Source organism: Rattus norvegicus, chromosome 3, assembly GCF_036323735.1.
Source record: "Rattus norvegicus strain BN/NHsdMcwi chromosome 3, GRCr8, whole genome shotgun sequence".
In the NCBI taxonomy this organism is placed as follows: domain Eukaryota; kingdom Metazoa; phylum Chordata; class Mammalia; order Rodentia; family Muridae; genus Rattus; species Rattus norvegicus.
Window position 1 is genome coordinate 78,095,066 of NC_086021.1, and position 12,492 is coordinate 78,107,557.

General features: G+C 42.8%; 1 protein-coding gene across 5 annotated transcripts; it reads right to left on the bottom strand.

The window, feature by feature from the left end:
• Positions 1–4,799: 4,799 nt before the first annotated feature.
• On the bottom strand, positions 4,800–9,677 carry LOC102555817 (dynein heavy chain 17, axonemal-like). 5 transcript variants are annotated; one of them, XR_001837141.3, is made up of 3 exons: positions 8,709–9,673; positions 6,700–6,956; positions 4,800–5,107 (listed from the first exon to the last, which is right to left on the bottom strand). XR_001837141.3 is itself a non-coding variant. In XM_008761958.4 (3 exons), exons 1-3 carry the CDS (start codon positions 9,498–9,500, stop codon positions 5,070–5,072), a joined length of 309 nt encoding a protein of 102 aa, XP_008760180.1. In that variant the 5' UTR covers positions 9,501–9,677; the 3' UTR covers positions 4,800–5,069. The 5 variants fall into 5 exon arrangements, 4 of the variants coding, with proteins under 4 accessions (XP_008760180.1, XP_006234425.1, XP_063140952.1 ...); XM_008761958.4 differs by having other exon boundaries at positions 6,747–6,956; positions 9,440–9,677; XM_006234363.5 differs by having other exon boundaries at positions 9,440–9,676.
• Positions 9,678–12,492: the final 2,815 nt, after the last annotated feature.

The window sequence follows — 12,492 nt, forward strand, 5'->3', positions numbered from 1 at the left end:
TGTCATTTGTTGGATTGTTATAATTTCATTAAGTATAGGAGCCTGTAATGGATTAAATTCAGAGATGCTGAAGTTTTACAGTGGCTCCCTGTGAAAAGTATTGAAGAGATATGGGGCCCGTGTTGTTCTGCTGAGTCCCAATTAGGGACTAAACACAATAGGGAATTAGATCCCATTCTCTTTGCAAATTCTCTTGGATTCTTCTCTCGCCTCACTCCAACCCCTATCTCACCCCAAGCCCCACCTCCAACCCAACTCAGATTGAGAGCCTTTCCTTTTGACAAGCATGGCTCACTCACTCCCATCTCCCTGGGCCTGGACCCCCATCTCCCAAGCACCCTCACGGCCCCTCTGCTGTGATCGCCATTGAAAAGAATTCCATCTCACTCTCTCGGAGCCTGCTGGATTGAGCAGGAGGGTTTTGTTGTTGCTTTGCTTTGCTTTGTAAAGTTCCATGATTCTCTAAAGAATGATACCTCAGACTCAGTATGTAAAAGCAAAGAGTGTTTTATTCTGCAGAAGTCCAGCATGCTGGGGTCTCCCATTCCAAGATGGAGACCCCAACATGAGCTTACAGGCTCAATTTAAAGCACATTATGGGAATTCCAGAGAGAGGTAGGTGACCTCTATTGTTGGCTTTATCTCTAGGGACATTCCAGAACCATTGCTGGGGAGGTCTGGAAACTGTTGCCGAGGAAGTCTGGAAACTGCTGCTGACCCATTGTCCTTGTCTCAGGCCAGGTGGTAGGGCAGCTTCTGAAGCCTGAGCTTGCCTGGAATTGCTCAGTTCTTAGAACAGATTTAGGCCTAGTCTCCTGAACTGCCAATGTGAAGCCTGTCTCATTAGTTTGTCTGTTGTTATTGTTTGAGACAATGTCTTGCTATGTATCTCTAGCTGGCCTGGTACTAGATATGTGGCCCAGGCTAGCCCCAAACCCCTGGTGATCCTGTATGTCAGTGTCACATGTGCTGGGATTACAGGCGTGAGTCACTGTGTCCAGTATAAATTGTTCATTTTTTTTAAACATTTATTTATTATGTATACATCATACAGCTTTCTGCCTGCATGTATGCACCTGCAGGCCAGAAGAGGGCACCAGACCTGATTATAGATGGTTGTGAGCCACCATGTGGTTGCTGGGAATTGAACTCAGGACCTCTGGAAGAGCAGACAGTGCTCTTAACCTCTGAGCCATCTCTCCAGCCCAATTGTTCATTTTTTAATGTAGAATCTTAGAAGGGAATAGAAAGTTATGGCCCTTGAACAAGCAAGGACCAGTACTAATCCATCCCCACTGCACACCTACTAAGCCAGAAGCTGCCTTTGAACCAGATCCTCAAGTGATTAAATGAAAGCTTCAGGTGAGTACCCATGGCAAGCAAGTTTGGGATGCCCAGAGGCCAACCTGGTCTCTACCCTGGCTTGTTTGTCTTCTGAAGAAACTAAACACCTAAGATTGCACACTGGTGGGTTAGCTCAGGGCAAAGTCAAGAAGCTTTCATTCCACTGCTAACTATTATGGTCAACCAAGAGCTATGATTAAACCCAAAACCGCTCTAACAGCCCACCTGTGCAGTTATAAAACAGCACAGCAATGCCTTTTAATTTGTGTATTTGTCTGGTTTTAAGCAAAGTCTCACTCTAATTCTGGCTAGCATGATACTCAAGGCATCCTCCTGCCTCAGTCTTCTGAATGCCGGCATTATAGATGTGCACCATTAGGCCCATCAGGAAACAAGCAGTCAGTACACATGATATGAAAGGGGGCAGGGGGCAGGGGACACTGGGGACTAGAGGTTGAGTAGCAGAAATGGGACTGAGAGGACAGAGGGGAAGATGGGCTGAGAGTGAGTTAGCCAAACTAAAGCCATGTGAGAAACATATACAGGAACTCACTACTTTTAAAGCTAATTGAAAACTGTAATTATTTCTAAAAGGAATTTGAACAGGGGTATCCCACATGGGTACACAATGTTCTCGAAGAAGACATGGGTTATTAACAAAAAAATCTCAGTGCGAGACATTTGATACCCGAGTATAAGTCAGTGTCTTAGTTGGGGTTTTACTGCTGTGAACAGACACCATAACCAAGGCAAGTCTTATAAACAACAACATGTAATTGGGGCTGGCTTACAGGTTCAGAGACTCAGTCCATTATCCTCAAAGTGGGAGCACGGCAGCATCCAGGTAGGCATGGTACAGGAGGAGCTGAGAGTTCTACATTTTCATCTGAAGAAAGCCAGGAACAGACTGGGCATCCTCAGGCAGCTAGGAGAAGGGTCTCCAAGCCCACCTCCACAGTGACACACTTCCTCCAACAAGGCCACACCTTCTAATAGTGCCACTTCCTTGGCTGAGGATATGTAAACCATCCCAGTCAGGGTGGCCCAAGAGTCCTCAGAACAACACAGACTACTGACTATTGGTCTTGTTTTCCCACTCGGATGCTAAGAGTTTTATGGTAAGGCCTTATGGCAGAAGGTGCAATATACTTAGGTTACAGGACAAAAAGAAACCAAGCTGAAACTAACCTGAAGACTTGCTCCCTGCTGGCTAGCTTTCATAGTGCTATAACAGGCTATGAAGGCACTAGAGGACAAAAGCCACCAACGGTATTAGCTGTCATCAAACCCTGAGATCTATAACTAACCTTCCAGGCGGGATGCGCCCATGGTGTGATTACTGTACAACCCTTACTGGAGTGACGAACTACTTTACGTGTCATAGGAAGGAATTCGTGCCTCCTGTGGTAAACCTGAGCAAAAGCACACGAGTCCTCATGGGGTGCATGATACTGGTATCTTACTAAGTGCACAGCTGTCAGACTGCCTCCTAGATAGTCAGGTTTATACCCTTAGATTAGTGTCGTTCTTAGCCCTGAACAGAGATGCTCCCGTCTGCAGTGGGCAACAGTTAATGCAGAAACTCTTGACTGGTTAAGTACTGAGGATTGATGACTACTGAATGTTCAGCCCTAAATTGGACAACTGTATCAACCGCGCATCTGTGAAATATGGGGCAGGAGAGTGTGAGGGATAGAGGCTGGGGAGGAGGGCATTGTGTCAGATCCCAGCTCTGAAGCCAAAGAAGGAGGGTTGTGATGGTCCAGGGATTTACATAAGGAATGGGGAGTACACGCAGATGGAAATACTTTATTCACTCCAGATAAAAGGTTGACGCAAGGATATATGTATGCAGAATCATGCAAAAGCAGCATTTTATCAGAGATGATTCTATAACAAATTACATCATAGTCATATTTATGGCTAACTCGTGGTTCCCCAAATATCCAGTAGCTGTGATCTTAGCTCTCTTGTTTTAGAAATCTACATCGGCACCATGTTGCCTCAACCTTTCTATGGCTTTTTGTTTAATAACCCACGTCTTCTGGGGTAACATTGTCTACATATGTTTGGGAATGTAGGGGAACCCTGAGATCCCCATGGAGTCCTGTAGAGGACACATAAGACATTCAGCTCACATCATTGGCCCCTCAAACTCCTGCCTTATTTCCCCATTTTATTTGTTGTCAACAACTGTCCCCATACATGATATTCAATTAAATATTTACTCAGAGAATGACCGAGGATGGGGCAGCGGGGAGAGTTGGTGGTAGACAGAGAATGCTGGAAGCTCATGGATTATTTAGGAACTTTTTCTGAATGTACCCTGTATTTTATTTAAAAAAAAATCTTTGTCACATTTATTTATCGAGCATACTTGTATGTACATGACACATGCCACAGCATACATGTAGCTCCCCTTCATCTCATGAGCCATCTCGAAGGTCCAAGGAACTTGATTCTTGAATATAAAAATTGATGGTAAAAGCTCAGTTTATTTTTCCTGTTATTATTCACATTTTCTTCTAAAGTAGATCTTTGCTTTCCCTCCGGAGTCCAAATGCTCTATGCCACAGCTCAGATGCGAATTTTTAAACTGTGCTCTTAGATTCTGCATTCTAATTGATCTTGAACATAAGGAAAGATTCTTCGTTGGGATGTGATTGCAGAAAGGAACCCACCACACAGATAAACCATGACATAGTCAAGCAGAGCGTTTAGAATCCTGGACACCCACAGCGTCTACTTAGTGGAGTTAAACATGATCTGTGTGGGACACACACACACAGTGAAGCTTTCTGGGGCGGAGTTGAGGCCATGTGGCAGGTCAGTGTGTTTACCATTGACCTGTCATGAGTAGTACCCACTGCTCCTCCCACAGCAGTTCTTCTCCAAAGAAACCCCGCTTCAGACAGCAAATCTCACCTATTCCAGTTGGGACTCAAATGTGTTTACTGTTCAAAAATCTGGGCTCAATCATATCCTATCTGTAATACTTCCCTGCAGCGGCTCTTGAACAGGCCCAGGTCCCTACCAGGTGAGACTTCCTCAAGCACAGCAGCCCTGGGAACTACTCATCTGCATGCATGAGAGTTGAGAGATCTTTAAATGTATCACCTACTGATCACTTCCAAAAGAAAGTTATGCATTTAGAAGGGAAGGGAGGTGGCTCAGAGTTAAAGAGCACTGACTGCTCTTCTAGAAGACCTGGGTTCATTTCCCAGAACCCACAAGGCTGCTCACAACTATCTGTAACTCCAGTCCCAGGGGATCTGACATCTTCTTCTGGCCTCCTGAGCACTACATGCACATGGTACACAAACATACATGCAGAAAAAAACACCCATACACATGAAAATTGAAACTACTACAATAACAGTAATAATAATAATAATTAATAATAATAGTTGGGATGGGGATGCAACTATTATCAGAAAGGAATGCCAACCAAATCATTTTCATTTAATTGCATTTACATTTTTTATTTTAAAGATTTATTTTTATTTTATATATGTGAGTACACTGTCGCTGTCTTCAGACACACCAGAAGAGGGCATCAGAATCCATTAGGGATGGTTGTGAGCCACCATGTGGTTGCTGGGAATTGAACTCAGGACCTCTGGAAGAGCAGTGAGTGCTCTTAACCACCATCTCTCCAACCCGCTTAAAATTTTTTGAACGACGTTTTATCTGGGACTGGTGGCACACATCTCTAATTTCGGCACTTAGAAGGCTGAGTCAAGAAGGTTATGAGTTCCAAGACCTGAACACATAATAAGAACCTAACTCAAAAAAAGGTTTTAAATGAAAAGTTTTTAAGGTCCATGAGCTTATCTCGTTGGATATACATATAAACCCTATCAGACAGGGAATGAAGATACACAAAGCAAATGCAAAGTGATTCTTTCCACTCGTTAATCCATAAAAACAAAAATAGGATTTCAAACATTTTGTTTAACTTGACAAGTTTTCTCTCTTTTACTGACTACTAGCCCTGTGCACTTATTTCTAACTTCTGATTTTTTTTTAAGCCTTGTAAGCATATCCTGATTGGCTGCAAAGACAGACTGCATAATTATTAGACTTAAGCCCTTTGAGGAAATACCCTCTGATTAATTCACTCATATCAGATGACAGGGACTAAGAAAAATAAGAAGCCGTTTCCTTATTGTAGACCTTTCTACCACAACATCACTGACAGACCTTAAAAGTACACTGGAAATATCCAGACCACGTTTAAGTGCCCAAGAGTCTCTTTGCTTTATAGTTTGGGGACCAGTTACGAAGAGAGATGTCTATTGTTTCTTGTAGAAGAAACCTCTTTCTGAAGGAATATGACTGATGCCTGCATAAATCTCTTTGGACATTTTAGTTCAGTAGCTCAAGCAGCAGACGCAGAGGGCTCCTGCCTACAGCGTCCGGGCTCTCCATTCAGCCCACTTGAAACTGAACAGACCCCGCCCCCCTCGGAACCAAGTAAGCAGAAATCCCTCTTCCCTTCCTCTGTGTAACTTTTTCTGTGTAACTAACTAGCCCTGGCTGGCTGTCCTGATATGGGATGTGAGAACATGCCAACCGCTAATTAGGAACAAGCCTGTAAAAACTTGGGGGATGCTACACATTTCGATACATTAATGAACGCGCAAATGCAATCAAAGCAGAGGGGCGAGCATCGTGTCACGTTTGTACAGGGAGAGAATTGCATTCCACATGCATGAAAGCAACTCCCTGTTAGCTTACAGAATATGAGGCTAAAAATAAGCACACAAGAAATGCGTTAGAATACTTATTATTTGAGTTACACTAGAATTCTAGGAGGATGCTCTCATCAAACAATTTGTGTTATCCCAACCCTCCTTCATCAGATTCAAATTACTCTACCTATAGGCTACCTGGTTAATTTAAGCAAATGTTCCTTAAATATCAAACTCCACTTTTATTACATTTTTCTTTGTTTTTTTTTAAGATTTATTTATTATATATAAGTACACTGTAGCTGTTTTCAGACACACCAGAAGAGGGCATAAGCTCTCATAACAGATGGTTGTGAGCCACCATGTGGTTGCTGGGATTTGAACTCAAGACCTCTGGAAGGGCAATCAGTGCTCTTAACCACTGAGCCATCTCTCCAGCCCTTCTTTGTTTTTTAAAAAGGCCAACTAGAAGTTATCTACTAAATGTCTTCCCATTTTTAAAGTAGTCAATTCATTCACATGATATTTCATAGACAATGACTCTAGAAGAGGGGGGAAATATCTCCTAATGCAAGAGCTTTGTATCTCAAAATATTTTATAGTTTAACATCTGTCTGTCTAGTTGAAAACAATGGTGCCAGATTCAGGTAAAATCCAATACCTGTTCTTTAAAGTGTGCTAACTGTGGAGGGGAAGCCTGACACTCACAGCCAGCGTGCAATTCTGGGGCTTCAGCTCCGAGAAATCGCCCATGGAGAAGGCACTGCTTCATGAATTCAATTTTACCGTCCGTCCATAAGTGGCTGTATTTCTTCAAGTAGCTTTCATCCTTCCGAGCATTAATGGTGACTGATTGCGCCCTGCTTGGGATTTCCTGGTGCATTTCCTCCCGCACATTCATCCGAGCCGTCTTCTTTCCTAATGGGAAAATAAAATTGAGAGAAGTAAGCGGGGGCCAATGATTTCATTTAAACCCGCAAAGAAAAGGAGAAGAGGTGTACACCCGGCCTGTCCGCTTGCTAAGAACAAGAGTGTGTAATGTGCAAAAGCCTTCAGATGCCACATATTAACTGAGTCTCCGCACAGAGGATAAACACACTGAGCACAGTATGGGTTCCTGTGAAGAGAACTATTTATAAATCAATTATTGGCAGAGAATTCTTTTGGGAGGATAAAATCAGAGCCGGATTGATCTGACACTTCTTGTTATTTGCCTGGTTTTTGTTTCTCTCTTTCTCTTGGCACTGAACCCTGTACATGAGCCATCACCGGAGAATTTTTCTTTCACATCGATACAGGAAAACCCTGAGTTCACTGGAATTTGGTTTTCTTGAGACTAGAACAACAGTGGATTTTCCCACCATGAGCATTCATGAGCTAGACACGTCAATCTAGGAAAAGTGCAGGTTTCCCTCCAGCTCTGCCCCATTCCCACTTAAAGAGCTCACCTTGGTGGAAGAACCCCAAAGCTGCCGTGCCCAAGGGTTTCTCTGTAAGCACTGCAGGCCTTCCTCAGACTCCGGAAGCCACACTCCTAAAGGCTGAGAGGACGTCACCTCCAGTGACCCTGACTGTCTTTGTCTTACCAACTCTGCCCTCAGTGTTGGCTAGATAAACATGGAGCTGACAAGTGTCTCTCACCTTGTGTAGCTGCGTTTTCCATTTTCTTGCTTGATTCAACATCATATAATTATTATGCAAACTGAGAAAGGTGATAAGAGACAAACACGTTTGAGGAAAACATTCCGTTTGTTTTAGGCATGTTTTTTTTTTGTTGTTGTTTCTCTTTTTATCTCAATTGTATCAGTCAGGGCTCTCCTGAGATGGATAGGTGGATAGATAGATAGATAGATAGATAGATAGATAGATAGATAGATAGCCAGCCAGCCAGGGCTACATAGTGAGACCTTGTCTCAAAATAATTAATTACAGTTATCTGTCTATTTATTTATGTGTTCATGTGTCATGTTATGTGCCATAATATGTTTGAGTAGAACAGGAGACAATGTGTGAGAGTTGGTTCTCTCTTTCCACCACATGGGCCCTGGACATAGCTCTCAGAGCATCAACCTTGACTGTAGGCACCTGATTGACTTAGTACCTGCTAAGCCATCTTTATATATTTTTATATAATTATAAACTTATTTATATGTTATATAATATATAACATTATATATTATATTTATATATGGTTTGGGTTATATATTATTCATACACATTTATATATTTACATGTATTATATATGTTATATATTATGTATATATTTATATATAATACATTATATATAACATTGCATATTATATAATATGTTTATATTATATATTTAAATATGTAAATATTATATGTTTGAATATGTAAATATTATATATTGTATGTTTATATTATAATATTATATAATAAATATATGGATATAATTGTTTATACATAATATATTATATTAGTTATATTTATGTATACTTTTATATGTTTTGCTTATAATTTTCTTTTTCTTTTTTTTTTTTTTTCGGAGCTGGGGACCGAACCCAGGGCCTTGCGCTTGCTAGGCAAGCGCTCTACCGCTGAGCTAAATCCCCAACCCCTTGCTTATAATTTTCTATGAATTACATATATAATTTATAAAATTTAATTATATAAATAAACATAATAATATAATTTATTAAATTAGCTTACGTTAAAGTAGTAACAATAGTTGTCTCAGATCTGAGAGGCTCAGTCCTCACGGCTAGGTGCCTCAGTCGTCCCGACCTGGCACCGAGAACCTGTGAGGTTCTTAGAGAGCTGCAGGTCTTTACGTCCAAGATTAAAGCCTGGCAACACTAGTTCTAACGTCAGCCAAAGAATCACAGCAGCAACAACAGGCTGAACCTACTCTGATGCAGGAAGCAAGCCACGTGGGCAAAGCAGACCGCCCTCCTTCCAGCAAGCCCACAGAAGGCACCGCCCACCGGGAGGCGGTCTTCCCACATGAAGGCAATCAGGACTCCTCTTCAGTTGGCTCCTTACTCGGGTGACTTTAGCTTATGACCATGTCGCCGATATATTAATCACATATTCCATTCTTGTATGCTGTACATGCATGGCTGTGCCAAGCTCTGTAGATCTAAGAGATGTATGAAGCAGGTTAGAGAGGTTCAAATAGCATAGGGGCATGTTGGAATAAAGACAGCTTTCGGCAACTTGCTACAAGAAGAGAGTACGGAGGAGGAATGCAAGAAAGCGTCAAGAAGTTACGCCTGGAAAGTGGTTGGGATTTGGCCATGGGGCATGAAAGAGCTGTTACAGTGCTGTGAGACGTCTCATTTTCTGAAAGGCTCACCACCATGAAGCCGCGAGTGGCTAGATGCTTTGAATTTCAAGTTTTTCTCGCACATGGTTGGCTTGGAGCCAGGATGAGTGCTCACTGGAAAAGGGGCGGTAGTGGAAGATCCTAGATTCAGGCCTGGTCACCAAATGCCACATCATCCTCCTGTCCTCTCATTACTGTATCAGCAGCGTGGTGCAAACACTCCAGCAGAGAGCTGAAGGTAAGCTCTGGGTAGTGCGGCTCCATACATGAAAGGTGTGCAAGAATCTCAGGCCCTGAGCCGGAGAGACTGCTCAGCGGTTAACAGCAGTTAATCCCTGCTAGTTTAGAACTGTCTGTAATTCTAATCCCAGGGGATCCAGTGATGCCCCCTGGCCTCTAAGGACACTGAGCAGACATACAGGCAGACAAAAAAACACCCACACATGTTTTGGTTTTGGGTTTTGTTATTTTTTTTTTTTTTTTTTTTGAAGTAAAGAAATTTTTCCGGGTCAGGGCGGGGCGTGTTTCAAGACAGAGCCTCCCTGTATAACTCAGGCTGTCCTGGGTCACTTCTGCTCATGTTCCCACCTCCTGGAATTCCTTCCCTCTTTCCCATTCTATGTCTTTCAATAGCTACTAATCCACCAAAGCCCAGAGGAAGTCATCTCATTAGTTCACGTCCACGGCGCCCTCCTTATTGCAGTATGAAGTGGCAGAAATGGTGAATGGCCAAGACTAGAGAAGAATGCCATAGATTTGGGGCTTCCCTTTCACCATGCTAACCCTAACCAAATGTCCTAGACTTTCTGAACCACTCCCTCCTTTTCTAAGACGGTGTTAAGCAATACTGACCGCCATTATTTCACAGGACCACCGTGAAGGCAAGGTGAGATGATGAGGAAGGGTCCCTGAATAGTGAGATGTGAGGTGGACATTTGTCCCATCTTGTCAGTATCCCTTTGTAAAGGAATTACTCTTAATATAAACTATAAACCGTGAATTAATCAAGTGGATAGGCTGTATTTATTTACCTCATGCTAATCCCCAATAACTTCACAGAGAATCCAAGATTTATTTAAAACTGTACCTCAATAGCTGAGCAGTTAAATTTTGTATCTGAAACTTCTATGCTAATCTGGCTACCTCCCAGCCCCATTATTATTGACCTGGCTCTTCAGACCCTTCTTTCATGGCTCTAATTTCTCCATCCTCCCATCTCATCCCCCTCTCCCTCTCTCCTTCCTCTCGCTAGTGGACACCCCAACCTACTCGCTATTCTGTCCAGCCATTGAGTGATCAGCATTGGCAAGGCAGAGAATAAATGGTAAGAACTATTTACACATACTTGAGACAGGAGGTTCTTGGTAAAAACATTACAATACTGTGGCTTGTCTGAAACAAGACAAGAGGACAGAGAAATCGGCATTTGAATAACCCAAGGGCAAACTTTACTCGGCATACGAAACATTTTGCCCATATCCCTTCGTTATTCTTTTCACCCAATCTTCCTCAGGACTAAGAGCTGAAGGGAACAGGAAGGACTATGTTTTGTCTGCCTTATCATCGGTACCAATGCACACACTGGAGGAATGGAAAGTTAACTAATACTATGTTTGACCAAGACCAAACTAACCAAGACAACCTCGAGTCCTCAACATTCTTTCGCTCATATGAAAACACCCAGAAAACAGAATCCAGGACTGTGAAGGCAGTGCCCAGGGTCTGCCGTTCTTCTCTCTTGATGCATCCCAACCTAAGAACAGAGACCTCATTAATACAGGATAAGATGGAGGATTTGGGCCCTAGTCAGCATATTTATGCTCCAGGTACTATGAACAGAAGAAGTACCTAGAAGGTACTCCGTGGCTTCTATTTAAGCTGTGTGAGCATGTAACTTAGCTGTGTGACTCCACCCAGCTACATGGAAGCTAAACCATGTCTTTCATCTGTACTCACGGACACCAACTCAAGAAACAAAGTTTCCAAACTTGCAGGAGACAGTGTTTGATATTGAAGGGACCACTGCTTAACAGTATCCGCCATATATATCCCTGTTGATTGATTCATGCGGTGATGCGGGGAGTGGAATCGAGGGATTGATATAGGCTGTGAATAACAGTTGGACTTGCTTCGTGTTTATTGCGTGTGCAGCCCAGCACTAACAAACTCTTCATCCGCATGGGCTCACTTGCCGCTTCAATGTCTCAGAGCAGAGTGAGAGTTCAGACCCTAACAAAACTACAGCTCTTCCCTGGAGGCTTAGGCACTGAAGGCAGTCACCAGTACACCTCGTAAGTTTTGAGTTAAAAATTGGAGTTGAGCTTGGCAGAATGAATCTTCTGTCCATATAGTGATGGTACTTGGCTTTGGGGGGAGGGGTGCTTCCAGAGCATTCTAGATGGCTTTTTTCATGAGTCCAGTCTCTTTAGGGAATGGCTGTGTTCTTCTGGGGCTGTGGTACACGGTGGCTGCCCATAGCCTCACTCCAGCGTGGTGATCATCAGAGTTGACCTTCCCATACGGCATCCCAGACCTCCCACTCAGTGCCTTGTGAGAAAGGAGTAGAAGGCATTAGTTGTTTGAGGACCCTAAGTCAGCACAGCAACATTTAGTCTATTGATCAAGGCATTTCCCAAATCACCCTATATTCAAGAGCAGGGGCAAAGAGGCAGTGTCTCAGTGGAAAGAATATCAAAATATTTGAAGCCATTTTTAATCCTCTACAGGGCTTTGCGTTTCAGTGCCCAAGTAAATAGATTGGATTCAGTTTTATCCCATGAAAAATATCAGAATTGGAACCAATACGGAGTGAAGGAGTATAAACGTGAGTACCTAGAGTCCAGGCCCGGCATCTGATTCCACAGGAGGAAAATCAAAGTGGTGATAAGCAGGGCATAGCTGTGCAAGCCTTTGACCCTAGCATTTGGGAAGCAGAGCCAAGCAGATCTCTGTGAGTTCAAGGCCAGCCTGGTGTATACAGTGAGTTTCAGGACACCCAGGGCTATGTAAAGAGATTCTGCCTAAACCAAAGAAGCAAGCAAGCAAAACAAAATAAAACAAGAAAAAAAAACCCTCCCTCCATTTTTGTTTTACTTTGTTGCAGACATTTTGTTTGGATTTGACAGTTTTTATTCTATAGGGTTTGGGGTGGGGGTTGGTTTTGGTTTT